Consider the following 19849-nt stretch of genomic DNA (forward strand, 5'->3'; position numbering starts at 1 on the left):
GAGAAAGAAAGAGAAAGAAAGGAGAAAGAAAAAGAAAAGGAAGGAAGGAAATAGAAATAGAAAGAAAGACAGAGAGAAAAGAAAGAAACAGGGGAGAGAGAAATAAGAAAGAAAGAAAGAAAGAAAGAAAGAAAGAAAGAAAGAAAGAAAGAAAGAAAGAAAGAAAGAAAGGAGAGTGAGAGAAAGAAAGGAGAAGAAAAAGAAAAGGAAGGAAGGAAATAGAAATAGAAAGAAAGAGAGAGAGAAAAGAAAGAAACAGGGGAGAGAGAAATAAGAAAGAAAGAAAGAAAGAAAGAAAGAAAGAAAGAAAGAAAGAAAGAAAGAAAGAAAGAAAGAGAAAGAAAGGAGAGATAGAAAGAAAGAGAGAAAGAAAGGAAGGAAGGAAGGAAGGAAGGAAGGAAGGAAGGAAGGAAGGAAGAAAGAAAGAAAGAAAGAAAGGAGAGAGATAGAAAGAAAGAGAGAGAGAGAGAGAAAAGAAAGAAACAGGGGAGAGAGAAATAAGAGAAAGAAAGAAAGAAAGAAAGAAAGAAAGAAAGAAAGAAAGAAAGAAAGAAAGAAAGAAAGAAAGAAAGAAAGAAAGAGAGATAGAAAGAAAGAGAGATAGAAAGAATGGAAGGAAGGAAGGAAGGAAGGAAGGAAGGAAGGAAGGAAGGAAGGAAGGAAGGAGAGAGATAGAAAGAAAGAGAGAGAAAGAAAGAGAGAGAAAGAAGAAAGAAAGAAAGAAAGAAAGAAAGAAAGAAAGAAAGAAAGAAAGAAAGAAAGAAAGAAAGAAAGAAAGAAAGAAAGAAAGAAAGAAAGAAACCCGGCTCACATTCAACTTGTGATCAGTTGCGACACCTTCGCAAACGTTCCTAGAAACTTACCTCAACATTTGATTTCTTTTCAATTTATTTTGGCTGCCTTTCGAAGTTCTGTTTCCTGAATAAATGGGATGCCATCTTCTCCAACTCACAAAGCTTACTAAAAGGCACGAGAGCCTCTGTCTTTTCATAAAATCTGCCGATGACAAAAGATCCCTTAAAAAAAAAAAAGATGGCTAGCCATAAACTAACCACGTTTAATTGAACGGATGTTGAATTGTCTTGCAGTGCTGGATCAAAACCACCAGGTGGCGCCCAATCACTGCAAAACGTCAAAGGAACGCTCAAAGAAGGAAATATTTTTTATCATTATTATTATTATTATTATTTTAACCTGGAACTTTCGAGAACATTCCATTTCATTCCTCCTCCTCCTCCTCATTTTCCCCAGCCCAAAGATGTATCAGCTTCCCACTTATGATAATGGCACCATTAAAGGCAAGGCTCGCCTCCATGCTAAATTATTTTATGTCTGTCTTTAAAACAAACCTGTTTCGTAAGTCAGGGCAACCACGCTTTTCACTACGGCAGGGGTCGGCAACCTCGGCTCTTTTATGACTCGTGGACTTCAACTCCCAGAATTCCTGAGCCAGCATAGCTGGCTCAGGAATTCTGGGAGTTGAAGTCCACGAGTCATAAAAGAGCCGAGGTTGCCGACCCCTGCACTACGGTATCTGTATGGGCTGAGAAGGGATACCCGACAAATGCATCGGGGTTTGATTCATCTGGCTTGTATTGTCTGAATCTGGTGAGGAAAAACCTCCAGCCCCGAATCTCAGGAGCAACCTAGAAAGTCGTAATGTGAAATCTAGATTTGCCCCTTATGGATGTACCAAGTGGAGGGGTTGGCTGGATGGCCGAACTGGACAGCTGTTTCAAAAACCATACAGTTGGTCCTCTACTTAGGACCACCATCGAGCCCAGAGTTTTGGTTGCTGAGCGAGACCGTCCTTAAGTGAGTTTGGCCCCGCTTTACGCCCTTTCTGCACGCAGCTCTGAAGTGAATCGCTGCACTTCTTAAAGCGAATCTAGTTTCCCCGTTGATTTGGTCGGTCGGACGGTCGCAAAAGGGGATCTCCCGTGACACCCAGAAAATGTGAGCGCCACAAGAACGTGAACTAGTTCACAAGTGGCTGGATTTTTGACCATGTTGCCACAGGGGTGCAGCAACAGGCTCTAAGAAGAATCCAGAGAAAGAAATATTTGGGGGTGGGGATATTAAAAAGGCCTGAAGGGACGCGGTGGCTCAGTGGGTTAGGACGCTGAGCTTGTCGATCAGAAGGTCGGCACTTTGGCGGGTCGAATCCCGAGTGCCGCGTAGCAGAGTGAGCGCCTGTTACTCGTCCCAGCTTCTGCCAACCTAGCAGTTCGAAAGCACGTAAAAACGCAAGTAGAAAAATAGGGACCACTACGGTGGGAAGGTAACAGCGTTCCGTGCGCCTTTGGCGTCTAGTCATGCCGGCCACATGACCACGGAGACGTCCTCGGACAAGCGCTGGCTCTTCGGCTTTGAAACGGAGATGAGCACCGGCCCCTAGAGTCGGAAACGACTAGCACGCACGTGCGGGGGAACCTTTACCTTTACCTTACCTATTAAAAAGGCAGAATATTATATTTCCCCAAAGGATCTTAAAGGCCTCCACACACACACAAGTCTCTCTGCCCCAAACTGAAACCAGGTCTGCAGAAATGCGGGTGTGATAATCCTTTCAGAAAGACTGGAGCCAGGAAGCTTAAGAGCTGATGGGATTAGAAAGATAAAGATCCCTAGAATCAACAATCCCTCAACCCCAAAAAATCCAACACAGGATGTAGCCATCAACCCCAGGGAAGCAGGATATGACCTTTGGGACATAATAGGATTAACCCACCACCATCAGAATACCAGAAAGGCACACCCAGACACAAGTCAAAGTTCATGCCACAGGAAGAACTCCAAAGAAAAGCCCAAGGAGGGATAAAAACCCACTCCCTATTTCATGTGGACACTTTTTTTCCCCAGAGTCATCTTCCTGCCTGGCTCTCCTCTTCAATAAACTGCAACCTTCTTTGTAAAGCAGTCGCCATTTTGATTATTCCCGGCTCGGATTGGACCCCAATGAAGGTTGTAGCTGTGAAAACCGGTCCTAAGTCACTTTTTTCAGCGCCGTTGTAACTTTGAACGGTCGCTAAACGAACTGCTGTAAGTCTACTGTACAGAACCACATATACGAGTAGTCCTTGACTTACAACAGTTCCTTTAGGGACTGTTCAACGTTACAACGGCGCTGAAAAATGTAACTTAGGACCGTTTTTCACGGCACCATCCCAGGGGGCGGTGTCACATGATCAAAATTCAAGCGTTTGGCAAATGACTCCTATTTATGACGGTCGCAGTGTCCCAGAGGGGGGTGGGGGTGGGGATCACATGATCCCCTTTTGCGACCTTCCGACAAGCAAAGTCCGTGGGGGAAGCCGGATTGACTTAACAACCGGGTTACTAACTTCAGGGCTGCAGCGATTCACTTAACAGCTGCGGTGAGAAAAGTCATAAAATGGGGCAAAGCTCGCCGAAGCAATGTCTCACTTAACCACAGAAAGCTGGGGCTCAGTTGTGGCCGTACGTTGAGGACTTACCTGTACGGACTCAGCTCCTCCACCAGTTTGGCCAGGGTCCACCCTAGGGCCCATGTTCCTAAACCTTCTCTCCTTCTTTGGTGGCACAGGTTACGTGGTACCATGCGCCCTTCAAGACTTCTGGTCCTCCTGTTGGTTCTCTCCACCGCTAAGACGAGCTCGTCCTTCGACGCCGAGTCCATCTTCCGCTGTCTCAACTCTGCTCTCTCCCAGGCCAAGGAGGACCTCGTGGGGGAGAACTCAGTCCTGGAGAAGAGGGCCTTCCTCATCCCTCTGGAGGGAGAAGGCTCTGACTCCTTCGAGGCCGTCAGGGCACAGAAAAGGACCTACCCAGCCATCACGCGCTACGTCTCCCTCGGCCAGGCGAAAGGAAAGCTGTCCCAGAACCAAGCCAAGAACGACCGGCGCGCTAAGTTTACTCTTTCCTTGGACGTCCCGACCAACCTCATGAACATCCTCTTCAACATCGCCAAAGCCAAGAAGCTCAGGGCAAAGGCAGCCACCAATGCTCAGCTGATGGCCCAAATCGGCCGGAGAAAGTGACGGAGAGGTGACCAGGGAGAAAGCCTCATCTTCTACCTTCAGGTCTTCAGAGGTGGGATTGTCCGACGGCAAGCACAAGAGACGGTCACCCCCTCCGTCTCCCGAAGATCCCCGACCTTCCTTCCTTCCTTCCTTCCTTCCTTCCTTCCTTCCTTCCTTCCCTCCTTCCCTCCTTCCTTCCTTCTTTCTCCCTTTGTCCTTCCCTTCTGCCTCGTCCTTCTTCTCGGTTTCACCCCCGAGGACCTTGTGCGAAGGGGAACTTGGGATGCTGGCCAAAAATGTGAAGGAGAAAAGGCTGCTCGCTTTACGTGATGCAGGTCCCAATTAAAGCAAATTCTCTTGAGTTTCTAATTCTTTCTTCTCTTTTTTTTTTTGTCTTGCTGATGGCACCCGGACTGACCCACGGCATTGGTCCGAACCAGCCTTTGTTGCCACAAGCGTCCTATGAACCCTGAACTGTGTTTGTGTGGGGGGTGTCCTTCGTCCTCTCTGAGTTTGGTGGTTTTCATGCAGACGTTTCATTACCTAACTAGGGAACGTGATCAGTGCTAGAAGGGAGGAGGGTTTGCAGGGAGGAGGAGGAGGAGGAGTGGGATCCTTGGTGCTCTCTGAGCTTGGTGGTTTTCATGCAGATGTTTCATGACCCAACTAGATAACATCATCAGTGTTAGAAGGGGGTGGACAGGAGGAGAAAGAAAAGGAATGGGGAAGAAGAAGGAAGGAAGGAAGGAAGGAAGGAAGGGAGGGAGGGAGGGAGGGAGGGAGGGGAGGAGGAGGAGGAGGAGAGGAGGAAGAGAAGGAGAAGGAGAAAAACTGTGGGGTCCTTGATGCTCTCTGAGTTTGGTGGTTTTCATGCAGATGTTTCATTACCTAACTAGGGAACATGATCAGTGCTAGAAGCGAGTAGGGTTTGCAGGGAGGAGGAGGAGGAGGAGGAGGAGGAGGAGGAGGAGGAGGAGGAGGAGGCGGAGGAGGAGTTGTGGGATCCTTGGTGCTCTCTGAGTTTGGTGTCTTTCTCGCAGACGTTTCATGATCAAACTAGGTAACAGCATCAGTGCTAGAAAGGAGAAGGGTTTAGTCCCTGTTTACATACACACGGCTTACCCTTTTAAACAACAGCCTAAAACCACAAAGAACACTCCCAGCCACATTGACAGGGCAGCCACCTGGCAAGAGACTCATATTTATGACGCTTGCAGTGTCCCGGGTTCCCCTTTTACCACCTGCTGACACACGACGACAATGGGGAAGACGGATTCCCTTAACAACAGCCTCCCTAACTTAACAGCTGAAGGGATTCACTTCATCGCTGTAACAAACAAGGTTGTAAAACGGGGCAAAGCTTACTTAACAACTGTCCCGTTTAGCAACAGAAACGCTGGGCTCTATTGCGGTCGTACATACGAGGACCACCTGTGCTAAGTGTTGTGATTCAGGGTCAGCCTGTGGGTTCGGCAGTTGGGTCGGACGACTCAGAGGAGGAGGGGGGTGTTGAAGACCTTGCTGAGGGGGTTGAAGATCTTGCTGATGAGAGTCCTCAGCCAGGCCCCTCCCACTTGGTCACCACGGAGACCCAGCTGTGTGAGCCTGACAGCGTGGATGAAGATGACCCACAGCTGGCCCTGTTCAAGGACGCCCGACGCAGGAGGCAGTCAATTAGGAGTAAACAGAGGAAGGCAATGGGGCTCCTCGGAAGGAGGCAGAGAGAAGCCATGCCCTGAACTTTATATAAGGGGAATGTGTGGGGAGGGCTGGTTTGCTGAAGGCAACCGCTTGGATAGTTCCTGTTTCTTAAAGCTCCTGTTTCTTGGTTCGTGTCTTGTTTGTTTTTGTAGCTATAAATTTGGCAGGCGTAATTCCAGCCTCTTGCCGTTTGTAAAGGGGTTGTCCCTGCCTTTTCTGCAGGGCCAGTAGCAGGCTGGTACAGAACACTAGGATTCTCCCAGGCCCACTGAGGATTGCTACTCATTTTAACGGTTGTTCTGTTTTGCTAGAATTCCCTTGACGTCCGGCCCCGGCTGCGATGATTTATTAGAAGGAGTAACGGTAGCCTGGAAAAATGAAAAAAAAATATGGGCAGATCTGGCCACAAGTTGACCTTCCAAACAAGGTGTGACCAACATTTTTGGATGGAAAGTTGTGGATTTGATCCTACACTGAACTTTTTTTTTTTAATTGAAAAGTTTGACAGTATGTTTTTTAAAAGGAAAAAGTAAAACTCACTCTCTCCTCCTCCCCTCTCCCCAACCCTCCCCTCCCCTCCCCCCCTCCCCGACTTCCCAGAGCTGAATACAGGGTATAAACTTTACAAACTTAAGCTAAAATATGCTAACAAACAGAAATAAAACATTAAATTCTATCGCACTTTAACTCTCCTTAAACATAACTACATTACTCACAAATAACAACTAACTAATAATACATCATATAAAACCACTACTACTTCAAATGCTACATGAAACTTTTTAGTCCCACATTTATTCTGAATATATTCGATCCATCTTCTCCACTCCACAATGTATCTCTGTTGCGACTGGTCTTTCAAATATGCTGAAATCTTTGCCATTTCCGCCAAGTTAGAAGCTTTCAAAGTCCACTCTTCTATAGTCGGCAGTTCCTCCTTCTTCCAATATGGCGCTACTAAAAGTCTCGCTGCCGTAATTAAATTCAACATCAATTCAGTATCTATACACTGAACTCTTTGGGCCTGCTTAAATCTCTCGGGCCGATGGATAAATTCAAAGGGAGGTTAGGCAGAACGATGGACACCCCCACACCGTGATCAATTCATGGATGCATAGGAGAACTCAAGGTTGCATCTCTTCTTTTTAGCTTAATGAAGAGAAGGACAAGGGGTGACAGGAGAGCAGCCTTCCAGTATCTCAGGGGCTGCCCCAAAGAGAGGGAGTCAAGCTGTTCTCCAAAGCCCCTGAAGGCAGGAGAAGAAGCAACGGATGGAAACTAGTCAAGGAGAGAAGCAACCTGGAACTAAGGAGAAACTTCCTGACAGTTAGAACAACTAACCAGTGGAACCACCTGCCTCCAGAAGCGGTGATTGCTCCAACACTGGAAGTTTTTAAGAAGAGACTGGATAGCCATTTGCCTGAAATGGTATAGGGTTTCCTGCCTGAGCAGGGGGTTGGACTAGATGACCTCCAAGGTCCCTTCCAACTCTATTATTCCCTTAATACCATCGTGATCAATGACTAAGGGAACTAGGTATGATTGTCTAATGAAGAGAAAGACAGGGATAATGTGATAGCATTAGTATCTCAGGGGCTACCCCAAAGAAGAGGGAGTCAAGCTATTCTCCAAAGCCCCTGAAGGCAGGAGAAGAAGCAACGGATGGAAACTAGTCAAGGAGAGAAGCAACCCGGAACTAAGGATGAAATTTCCTGACAGTGAGAAGAATTAACCAGTGGAACCACCTGCCTCCAGAAGCGGTGAATGCTCCAACCCTGGAGGTATTTAAGAAGAGGCTGGACAGCCCTTTGTCTGAAATGGTGTAGGGTTTCCTGCCTGAGCAGGGGGTTGGACTAGATGACCTCCAAGGTCCCTTCCAACTCTGTTATTCTTCCTGTTACATGCGGATGTGACAGGTGTGTTCCAACATCCTTGACTTATGACTGTAAAGGAGCCAGCCCATTATGGTCCTAAAGTGGCTCCTCCATATTACCAAGCCTGTTTATACAACTTATGCAGCGGGCATTAAGCGAATCCACATTTGTTAAGCGAACACCACAGTGGCTAAGCGAATCCATTGTTTGCTATGGGGCGTTTTTGCAAAAAAAAAAAAAAACCAGAAGTAAACCCCATTCTTTTGCAAAAAAATAAATAAATTATATAATGGAGTCCCATGATTGTAGGATACTGACAACTGCCAGAAATGTAGTTGCCAAGCTCCTGAAATGCAATTATGTGACTGGTGTGTGTGTGTGTGTATGTGTGTGTGTGTGTGTGTGTGTGTGTGTGTGTGTGTGTGTGTGTGCAATCATCAAAAGTTTGGAACAAATCATAAGTATCATTTGAGGGGGTTCACTGTAACTTTGAACGGTTGCTGAGCAACTAGTTGTAAGTCAAGGACTACTTGTGTGGACATGTAAGCTAAGTTGATGAAATCAAGGTTGCAAACCTTCAGGCAGCCACTAGATGGCACCAGAGAGAAGCAGAAAAGATTTTGCTGCTTCCTAGAGGACACCTGGATTTTTGCAGCTGAGTTTAGGCCACCTGAATCCAACTTACGACCACAGTCAGGACCAGAATTTTTGTGGCTAAGCAAGGCGGCTCGGAAGTGAGCCATGCCCAATTTTGCGACCTTCCTTGCCACCGTTCTTAAGCAAATCAGGAAGTTATTCACGAAGCTGGCAGATCCTATTGACTTTGCTTGTCGAAAGCTGGGCTGGCTGGGATGGTTACAAATGATGATCACTTGTACTCAGGACACTGAAACCGTTGTAAATAAAGTGGCTGATTTTGATTATGTAACCATGGAGATACTGAATAAAGTAGAGTAGAATAAAAGGAATAGAATAGAACAGAACAGAACAGAACAGAACAGAACAGAACAGAACAGAACAGAACAGAACAGAACAGAATAGAATAGAATAGAATAGAATAGAATAGAATAACAGAGTTGGAAGGGACCCCGGAGGTCTTCTAGTCCAACCCTCTGCTCAGGCAGGAAACCCTATACATTTCAGACAAATGGTTGTTGAATCTCTTCTTAAAAACTTAGAGTGTTGGAGCATTCACAACGTGGTGGCAAGTTGTTCCACTGGTTAATGGTCCTAACTGTCAGGAAATTTCCTCTTAGTTCTTAGGTTGCTTCACTCCTTGATTAGTTTCCCTCCATAGTGCGGTGGTTGATCGAGGATCAGTCATAAGTCGCTTTTTTTGGTGCCATTGTAATTTCAAAGCATCGCTAAACTAAGAGTTCTTATTTCCATCTATCTACCCATTCTCTCTGTGTGTGTGTCTGTGTGTCTGTCTGTTTACCTATCATTCTCTCTCTCTCTCTCATTTATCTTCCATCTATCATCTGTCTATCTATCATCTATCATCTGTCTGTCTGTCTGTCTGTCTGTCTGTCTGTCTGTCTGTCTGTCTATCTATCTATCTATCTATCTATCTATCTATCTATCTATCTATCTATCTATCTATCTATCATTTATCTTCCCTCTATCATCTACCTATCATCTGTCTGTCTGTCTGTCTGTCTGTCTATCTATCTATCTATCTATCTATCTATCTATCTATCTATGCATTTTATCTACATCTATTTGTCTATCATCTAGCTAGCTATTCTCTCCTCCATCTATTCCATCCACCTATTCATTTTATCTATCTGTATCATCCATCTATTCTATCCATCCAGTTGTATTTATACATATCTACCATCAGTCTGTCTGTCTGTCTGTCTGTCTGTCTGTCTGTCTGTCTATCTATCTATCTATCTATCATTTATCTTCCCTCTATCATCTACCTATCATCTGTCTGTCTGTCTGTCTGTCTGTCTATCTATCTATCTATCTATCTATCTATCTATCTATCTATCTATCTATCTATCTACCGGTATCTATCTATCTATCTATCGTTTATCTTTCCTCTATCATCTACCTATCATCTGTCTGTCTGTATCTGTCTGTTTGTCTATCTATTTATCATCTATTTATCTCTCATCTATCTATCCATTGTCTATCCATCTATCCAACTATCCATCCATCCATCCATCATCTATCAATCATCTATAACAGTCACCTATCTATCAATCATCTAGCCATCATCTATCTATCTCTCCTCAAATGCACACTGCCACCCTTCTCACAATGAGAATGAGCAGTGTAGAACAAACAAGCAATTAAAAACAAACCTGAAACAACCGTTCGGCCTTTAAACACCCTTCGCCACAGGTGTGAAGTCAGGAGATAAAACGATTTTGACACTTCCCTGTCCTGCCATGGCTGGTTGTAATCACTGAGGAACAGCTTGGGATACAAAATCTTCAGGCCCTTTCATGTGTTCCACTTAATTAAACCACATTCAAGTATGCTTGTAAGCTTGTAAGCCGCCCTGAGTCTTCGGAGAAGGGCGGGATATAAATGGAATTAAAATTAAATTAAAAAATTAAAAAATGTTGCTTGAGTCTTCAGTTAAAAAAATTAGAAGGTCCTGGGCTGTTGAATTCAGTGGGAATAACTTCCGATAAATAATGTCGGGTAACGGCATACTTAACCCAGTTACTAACTCATTTTCTGGCTTTGCATAAAACTTTAAACCAGGAGTGTCCAACTTTGGCAACTTTAAGACTGGTGAGGAATTCTGGGAGTTGTAGTCAGCTGAGGAATTCTGGGAGTTGAAGTCCACCAATCTTAAAGTTGCCAAGGTTGGACACTCCTTGCATTAAGCCATAAAATACCCAAACACGCCAGATACCTCACTATCCACCTTGCCACAAAAACAAAACAAAGCTAAAACTAACCAGGTTTAGCCGATTGTGGGGATTCTGCTATTAACCCAGTTAAGCATATTGTGTGAACACAGTCACATGGATGGGCAATGCCATGTCTACATAAGATCATATTTTTTTTCCAGCATGATCCTCTTTATCACATCTTCCCATGGCAGAGGCAGGCCTGCTTCACATTGTCCACTAAACCTTAATCTAACCTGGTTGACTTCACCTCAGGGGGCCTGTGTGCATCGTGTGATGATCATTCACAAGCCATATTTACGGCTTAGCTTTTTGGCTTGTTGGCAAAACTCAACCAACTATTCCTCCTTCACAAAACTATGATTAACCAAACCAGGGTTTGCACATACCGTGTGAATCCAACCTCAGACTGGGCTTCCGAGAAAAGATGTCTACATTCAACCCTATGAGGCTGGCGGTCTTTTGCTTCCAAGAGGGCTAAACTGAAGTCAACAAACCATGATGGCAACATCACATGTTGGGCTCCAGCCAAACAACCAGAGGAAACTAAATAAAATAACCTCGTTGACAACACGGCCAAAATTTGTTTTTTTATTCAATTGATGGATATGACCACACACCTCACAAACGTGACTTTGAGCAGCTAACAACTTTTTTTTCGGGGGGGGGGTGTCCCTTGGTGTTCTCTGAGCTTCATGGTTTCCTTGCAGATGTTTCATGACCCAACTAGGGAACATCATCATCATCAGGAGGAGGTGGAGGAGGAGGAGGAGGAGGAGGAGGAGGAGGAGGAGGAGGAGGAGGAGGAGGAGGAGGAGGAGGAGGAGGAAGACCCTGGGATCCTTGGTGTTCTCTGAGCTTGGTGGTTTCCTTGCAGACGTTTCATGACCCAACTAGGGAACATCATCAGGAGGAGGAGGAGGAAGAGGGGGAGGAGGAGAGGGAGGAAGGACAATTACAATTGTGGGGTCCTTGGTGCTCTCTGAGCTTCATGGTTTCCTTGCAGACGTTTCATGACCCAACTAGGGAACATCATCAGGAGGAGGAGGAGGAGGAGGAGGAGGGGGAGGAAGAGGACGACTGTGGGGTCCTTGGTGCTCTCTGAGCTTCATGGTTTCCTTGCAGATGTTTCATGACCCAACTAGGGAACATCATCATCATCAGGAGGAGGTGGAGGAGGAGGAGGAGGAGGAGGAGGAGGAGGAGGAGGAGGAGGAGGAGGAGGAGGAAGACCGTGGGATCCTTGGTGTTCTCTGAGCTTGGTGGTTTCCTTGCAGACGTTTCATGACCCAACTAGGGAATATCATCATCAGGAGGAGGAGGAGGAGGAGGAGGAGGGGGAGGAAGGACAATTACAATTGTGGGGTCCTTGGTGCTCTCTGAGCTTCATGGTTTCCTTGCAGACGTTTCATGACCCAACTAGGGAACATCATCAGGAGGAGGAGGAGGAGGAGGAGGAGGAGGAGGAGGAGGATGGTGAGGTCCTTGGCGTTCTCTGAGCTGGGTGGTTTCCTTCCACACGTTTCATTACCAAACTAGGGAAAGTCATCAATGCTAGCTAACTAGCAACACATTAAACAATAAAAACAACATTTAGCAAGATTATATTTTAAAAAATGACATTTTAAAAAGCAACCAAAACGACCCCCCAAATCAACCACCCCTGCAAGCCAGATGTTGCTTGTTGTGCGAACTCAGCCAAACATCTCTTGGAATGGGAGCTGCGCTCTTAAATCGGTGCATTCTTTACAGCTGTGTCCATTTGCCTTCTGTTATAAAAGTCCCAGGCGAGGGGGGGGCCGGGGAAAAATGCAGCCGGTGGAATGCTGATGGCAGAATTCTTTTATCCAGAAAAACAAAACGCCCGCAGGAAGTGTCTTTTCTCACCATGGTATGTGTGATCTTGGAAGGCACTGGAGCGATGTTAGCATGAATTAAACCAAGTTAAGTTGGGGGAAGGTGGTTTATGCTGCGGATTGGTCATAAATTAATGTGTTTTAACTTTTTGTAAGAGTTGTGGGCATTTTGTTTAATCTCTTTTAATTTTTGTCTTTTGTCTTTTAACATGCACTGCCCTGTTCACCGCCCTGAGTCCTTCGGGAGAAGGGCGGTATACAAATAAAATAAAATAAAATAAAATAATAAAATAAAATAAAATAAAATAAAATAAAATAAAATAAAATAAAATAAAATAATAAATAAAATAAAATAAAATAAAATAAAATAAAAAAATAAAATAAAATAAAATAAAATAAAATAAAATAAAATAAAATAAAATAAAATAAAATAAAATAAAATAAAATAATAAAATAAAATAAAATAAAATAAAATAAAATAAAATAAAATAAAATAAAATAAAATAAAATAAAATAAAATAAAATAAAATAAAATAAAATAAAAAAATAAATAAATTGCCCCGGAAAAAAAAATAAAGAAGGCGAAGGTGGTCTGTTTGGTTGCCTTCCGTTCCTTATAAAGGTGGGATCAGAATTTAATAAATAAAATAATGACTAGTCAGGGATGGTGGGCGGGGGGTGGTGGTGAAAGAACATTTTAATCTTAGTCTTGCTGGCTGTGGGTTGCAACAGATCATAGATATGGAGACTGAATGCTCAGCAATATTGTGGGGAGGGGGCCGCAGAGCCCCTCATTGGGAGACATAAGACCACCCAGGTTCCCCTCTCGTGGACTGACGGCTGCAATGCCCAAATTAGGGGGAAAGACTTTGAAAACCTGACAGTCTTAAGCTGAAAGAAGATTGAACATAGATGAACAGAGTTGGAAAGGGACCTTTGGAGGTCATCTAGTCCAACCCCCTGCTCAAGCTGGAGACCCTACTAGATCATTTCAGACGAGCGGATGTCCAGTCTCTTCTTAAAAGCCTCCTGTGGCTAGATAAATTCTCACTGTTGTAGGTCTTGTGTCCCTACAACAGTCTCTTCCAACCTTGCGACTTTAAGATGGGCGGACTTCAACTCCCAGAATGCCCTAGCCACAACGCAGCAATTTTAAGTTGTGTGGACATCAGCTAGCCTAACTGGCTGGGGAATGCTGGGAGTTGAGGTCCGCCCATCTTAAAGCATGGCGGCTGGGGAATTCTGGGAGTTGAGGTCTGCCCATCTTAAAGCATGGTGGCTGGGGAATTCTGGGAGTTGAGGTTCGCTCATCTTAAAGCATGGCGGCTGGGGAATTCTGGGAGTTGAAGTCCACTCATCTTAAAGCATGGCAGCTGGGGAACTCTGAGAGATGACGTTCGCCCATCTTAAAGCATGGTGGCTGGGGAATTCTGGGAGTTGAATTCCACTCATCTTAAAGCATGGCAGCTGGGGAATTCTGGGAGTTGAGGTTCGCTCATCTTAAAGCATGGCGGCTGGGGAATTCTGGGAGTTGAGGTTCGCTCATCTTAAAGCATGGCGGCTGGGGAATTCTGGGAGTTGAAGTTTGCCCATCTTAAAGCATGGCAGCAGGGGAATTCTGGGAGTTGAAGTCCACAAGTCTTCAAGTTGCCAAGATCGGGGAGCCCTGCCGGTTGGGATTGGTGTGTCATGCTCTCCGTACGTCTCTCTCTTGCAGCGGGAGTGTCTTTCCATCCATGTCGGTCAGGCCGGGGTCCAAATGGGAAACGGATGCTGGGAGCTGTATTGCCTGGAACACAGCATTCTGCCGGATGGGACCCTCCCCAACACCAACGGGCCGAGCCAAGCCAATGCTTCGTTTGAGACCTTTTTTTGCAAAACGGGGGCTGGGAAACATGTTCCCCGAGCTGTGTTTATAGATCTGGAACCAACAGTGATAGGTACTGGGCAATGGGGATGGATGGAAGGGAGGGAGGGAGGGAGGGAGGAAGATGGAAAAATGATGGATGGAAGGATAGAAAGATATATGGATGGATGGAAGAAGGAAGTAAGAAAGAAGGAAGGAAGGATGGATGGATGGAAGGAAGGATGGAAGGATAGATGGAAAGAAGGAAGAAGAATGGATGGAAAGATGGATGGATGGATGGAAGCATAGGATAGATGGATAGATGGATGGATGAATGGATGGATGGATGGATGGAAGAAGTAAGAAAGAAGGATAGAAGGATGGGTGGATGGATGGAAGGATGGAAGGAAGGATAGATGGAAGCATGGATGGAAGGAAGGATAGATGGAAGGAAGGGAGGGAGGGAGGGAGGAAGAAAGATGGAAAAATGATGGATGGAAGGATAGAAAGATATATGGATGGATGGAAGAAGGAAGTAAGAAAGAAGGAATGAAGGATGGATGGATGGAGGGATGGAAGGATAGATGGAAAGAAGGAAGAAGAATGGATGGATGGATGGAAGCATAGGATAGATGGATGGATGGATGGATGAAGTAAGAAGGAAGGATAGAAGGATGGGTGGATGGATGGATGGAAGAAAGGGAGGGAGAGAGGGAGGAAGGAAGGAAGGAAGGAAGGAAGGAAGGAAGGAAGGAAGGAAGGAAAATGGAAAAATGATGGATGGAAGGATAGAAAGATATATGGATGGATGGAAGAAGGAAGTAAGAAAGAAGGAATGAAGGATGGATGGAAGGATGGATGGAAGCATAGGATAGATGGATAGATGGATGGATGGATGAATGGAAGAAGTAAGAAGGAAGGATAGAAGGATGGATGGATGGATGGAAGGAAGGAAGGAAGGAAGGAAGGAAGGAAGGAAGGAAGGAAGGAAGGAAGGATAGGTGGATAGATGGGAGGATGGATGGAAGGAAGGAAGGATGGATGGATAAAAGGATGATGGAAGGAGGGAAGGAAAAAAGGAAAAGATGTTGGAAAGAAAGGAAGGATGGATGGATTGGGAATACAGTAGTCCTTGCCTTACAAACATTCATTTAGTGACCAAAGTTACAAAGGCACTGGAATAAGTGACTTATGACCGTTTTCCACACTTACGGCCGTCGCAGCATCCCCGCGGTCACGTGATCAAAATTCGGAAGCCTGGCAACTGACTCACATTTATAACGGTTGCAGCGTCCTCGGGTGGGTGGTGTGTGTGTGTGTCACGTGATCCCCTTTCGCGAACGTCCGACAAGCAAAGTTGATGGAGGAAGCCAGAATCATTTAACAACCGTGTGACTCCTTTAACAACCGCAACGATCCGCTTAGCAACTCTGGCAAGAAAAGTGTGTGTGTGTGAGGGGGGGGGTGGAAATGGGGGAGAAACACTTCATAATTGTCTCGTTCAGCAACAGAAATCTGGGGTCTGTTGTGGTGGTGAGTCCAGGATTGCCTGTATTGTGACACCCCTATAAACGGAATCTTGCCAGAATGAAGACCGAGCAATTGAGTCAGGAGCCTTGTAAATGGGGTTCTTGGATTTCAGCCAGGATACCTTTGCTGTCAGACCTGCTCGAACCTATCCTTATCTCCGTTTCTTGAGAAAAGTATAATTTACTATAGCAGATGTCCTCAACCTCTGGTCCGTGGACCAATACCGGGCCACGGCACGCCAGCAACCGGTCCGCACAAACAAGCAAAGCCCCATCTGCGGGATGCAGGCAGCACACAAAACCACGCACCCTCCGGTCCGTGGAAAAACTTCTCTCCGCGGAACCGGTCCCTGGTGCCCAAAAGGTTTGGGGACCTCTGTACTAGAGGTCAATACCGTGTCCTCGACTTACGACCAGAATTGAGCCAAACATTCCTGTTGTTAAGCGAGACCTTTCTTGAGCGAGCTTTGCCCCCCGATTTACGTCTTTCTCTTGCCACTGTGGTGAATCACTGCGGTTGATAAGTTAGTAACCCAGGCTGTTAAGTGAATCTGGCTTTTTCCCCCCCCGCCCCACCCCCCCCAATTGACTTAGCTCACCAAAGGGGATCAAGTTGATCCCGAGACACAGCGACGGCCATAAACGTCAGCCAGTTGCCAAGCGTCTGAATTTTGATCCCACGACCGCAGGAACTCTACAACCATTGTGTAAGTGTGAGAACCGGTCAGAGGTCCCAGGTCTCAGTGCCGTTGTAACTTTGAACGGCCGCTAAGTGAACTGTTGTAAGCCGAGGACTACCTGCAGGGTCACGCAAAGCCAGAATGGAGACTTCAAGCGTGGGTTGGGTACGCAGCTGTGTCCCGTTCCCAGCCATTCGACCTTGAAGCAGCTTCTCGGGCAAATGCAATGAACTTTTACTTTCCCTCAAGTCCTCCCCCCTCCCATACAGTCCTCCCCCCCCCCCGAGTTCATGCCACTGAGCAAGAGCAGAGCCCAAGCATGAGGTGGCAGTTGACAATTGCGGTGCGGTGCGACCTATCTGAACGGTTTGCTCTTGAGACCGGCACGGGGCTTGTTAATCTCCTATATCCCTCTCTCTGCAGACGAAATCCGCTGTGGGACCTACCGCTCTCTGTTCCATCCGGAGCAGCTGATCAGCGGCAAAGAAGACGCCGCCAACAATTATGCCCGAGGCCACTACACTGTCGGAAAAGAAATCATCGACACCGTGCTGGATAGGATTCGCAAAATGGTGAGCAGCACGCCGGTTCCCTGTGGCCACCTCAGGTAGACCGTGCTGGGCCAAGGCTGCTCCTTTTGAGTTAAAAACAGGAGAGAACTAGGGTAGTTCAGGCCTAGAACGTGGAAGAACCATATCAAGTGCCAGCTCAATCACAAATCTCGTTAGCTTTCAACCAGCCAGCCTACCTTTTAGGGGGAGTTTTTATAGCCTCTTCCATGGAGATTTCCTGAAGATGTCAGAGAAAAGGCAAGTCTAAATGCATAAATAATAAATATAAAGCCGCACTCCTTCAGGATTTATCCATATAGGATCTCCTGGGCTCTGCTCCCATCATTCCTGTCTGATGCTTGAGAATTATGGGTGCTGTAGTCTTATTGAGGGACGCAGTGGCTCAGTGGGTTAGGACGCTGAGCTTGTCGATCAGAAGGTCGGCAGTTTGGCGGGTCAAATCCCGAGTGCCGCGTAACAGAGTGAGCGCCTGTTACTCGTCCCAGCTTCTGCCAACCTAGCAGTTCGAAAGCACGTCAAAATGCAAGTAGAAAAATAGGGACCACTCCGGTGGGAAGGTAACAGCGTTCCGTGCGCCTTTGGAGTCTAGTCATGCCGGCCACATGACCACGGAGACGTCTTCGGACAAGCACTGGCTCTTCGGCTTTGAAACGGAGATGAGCACTGGCGGTGCGGGGGAACCTTTACCTTTACCTTTTAGTCTTATTGAGTTGAGGAAGCCTACTCTAAGGACACTGGGTCTCCAGAGGTTGTGAATTCCCACCATCCCAACTCTTGAGCATTACGCTGAACATCCTTGGTGGGCCATTAAGGGAATGGGAAGGGTCTGTGTTCATTCTCCCAGAATGACCTGGTTCGTACAACCCACTGACCCTCAAAAATTCAATCCTGTATTAGCCTAGTCCAGCAGGTTGTCTGAACAGGCTGAAGCCCCTAAGCCTGAGTGACATGGCAGCTGAAGAAGAAGTATAGATTGAGGTGTTGTCCTGGTTGACCTCTCAAAGTGAAGATCGCTCTACATTTGTCAACTTTGAGACTTTTAAGATGGGTGGACTTTAATTCCCAGAATTCCCCTGGCTGGGCAATTCTGGGAGTTGAAGTCCAACCCATCTCAAAATTCCCAAGGTCGACCAACACTGGCCTTAGATACAGGCCAGCCCTGATGATTGCTTCAACGTGGTGTTCTTCCTAACCCAACAACTTTCCAACTCATCTGAGCATCCCCTTGTCAATAAACACCCGTAATTTAGCAACCTCTGGATAATCTCCATTCTCAACCCAACCACTAGGTCACACTGTTTTTTGACCCAGGGAGGACACGTAATAAAAGGTTGGATCCCGAGGACCACCTTGCCCTTGCTGGTCCAACTTAGTATTCAAGTAGGACTCTGAACCACGATCCTTACTAGTCAAGGCTAAAGTCCAAAGTTGTCCGTGATCTACTGAACTCTGATGGAGTCCAAGCTTTGATCTACCCAGTTCATCCTGGTTTTCCATTCTTACCACAATGTGTGGTCCTGTCCTAGAGGGCTTCTCCCACATGTGTCCCACACCACGTTTTTCTCCACAGCTTCAATGCTTCATAAGCAAGTCCTACAAGGAGCTTACGCTAGGGTCTTCTCTTCCAGGCTGAGCAATGCAGTGGCCTCCAAGGTTTTCTGCTCTTCCATAGCTTCGGAGGAGGCACGGGTTCAGGATTCACCTCTCTCCTGATGGAACGCCTTTCGATGAGCTTTGGGAAGAAAGCTAAGCTTGAGTTCTCTGTGTATCCTGCGCCACGGATTTCCACCGCCGTGGTGGAACCGTACAACTCCATCCTGACCACCCACACCACCCTGGAGCACTCGGATTGCTCCTTCATGGTGGACAACGAAGCCATCTACGACATCTGCAACCGGAACCTCAACGTTGAATACCCAACCTACCTCAACCTCAACCGCTTAATCGGACAGATTGTGTCCTCCATCACCGCTTCCTTGAGGTTCGACGGAGCTTTGAATGTGGACCTCACCGAATTCCAGACCAACCTGGTGCCCTACCCCCGCATCCACTTCCCCTTGACCACCTACGCCCCCATTATCTCAGCCGAAAAGGCCTACCACGAGCAGCTCTCGGTGCCGGAGATCACCAACGCCTGCTTTGAGTTTTCCAACCAGATGGTTAAGTGCGACCCCCGCCGGGGCAAATACATGGCATGCTGCCTTTTGTACCGGGGAGACGTGGTGCCAAAGGACGTCAACGCGGCCATTGCCGCCATTAAGGCGAGGAGGTCCATCCAGTTTGTCGACTGGTGCCCGACCGGCTTCAAGGTGGGCATCAACTACCAGCCGCCCACCGTGGTGCCCGGAGGGGACCTGGCCAAGGTCCAGCGGGCCGTCTGCATGCTCAGCAACACCACAGCCATAGCCGAGGCCTGGGCCCGGCTGGACCACAAGTTTGACCTCATGTACGCCAAGCGGGCCTTCGTCCACTGGTACATGGGGGAAGGCATGGAGGAAGGCGAGTTTGCTGAAGCTCGGGAAGACTTGGCAGCTCTGGAGAAGGATTATGAAGAAGTCGGAGAAGATACAGGCAGGTACGGATCTGATGCCGAAGATGACCAAGAATACTGACCATTTAGAAGAAAACCACCTTCGTTTTCAGGATGGTTTGGCTTCTGCACCAGAAGATCGTGGCCTCGTCAGCCTAACCCGAAAATGCACTGGCAAACCAGCCAACATTGTTACACATCCTGTAGGAACTTGCTAGGAACTTAAAGTTTGTTCTTTCCTTTCTAAGCGTCTAATAAAGTCAGCTTTGCAATTACGCCTTAAGGGTAGTATGTCTTCCAGGGCTTGTTTGTCAATTATGGACTTCACTTCCCAGAAATCCTGAGCCTGCTGGCTGGCTCAGAAGTTCTGGGAGTTGAAGTCCACAA

The 19849-nt window shown here is 46.6% G+C and overlaps 3 protein-coding genes across 3 annotated transcripts in view; all 3 read left to right on the forward strand.

Annotated features, from left to right (window-relative positions):
• EXOC4 (exocyst complex component 4) overlaps positions 1-19849 on the forward strand; it is a 733833-nt gene that overhangs the window by 521953 nt on the left and 192031 nt on the right. The gene's annotated exons all lie outside the window — the stretch shown is intronic.
• UCN3 (urocortin 3) lies at positions 3579-4019 on the forward strand (the record flags this gene model as incomplete). Its single annotated transcript, XM_083366671.1, has 1 exon — positions 3579-4019. The coding sequence occupies one exon, from the start codon at positions 3579-3581 to the stop codon at positions 4017-4019; it is 441 nt and encodes a 146-aa protein (XP_083222797.1).
• LOC310642026 (tubulin alpha-2 chain) lies at positions 14065-19544 on the forward strand (the record flags this gene model as incomplete). Its single annotated transcript, XM_083365403.1, has 3 exons — positions 14065-14245; positions 16784-16932; positions 18561-19544. The coding sequence occupies 3 exons, from the start codon at positions 14065-14067 to the stop codon at positions 19542-19544; spliced, it is 1314 nt and encodes a 437-aa protein (XP_083221529.1).

This window comes from Vipera ursinii (assembly GCF_947247035.1).
Source record: "Vipera ursinii genome assembly, chromosome: 6".
NCBI classification, from domain to species: Eukaryota; Metazoa; Chordata; class Lepidosauria; order Squamata; family Viperidae; genus Vipera; species Vipera ursinii.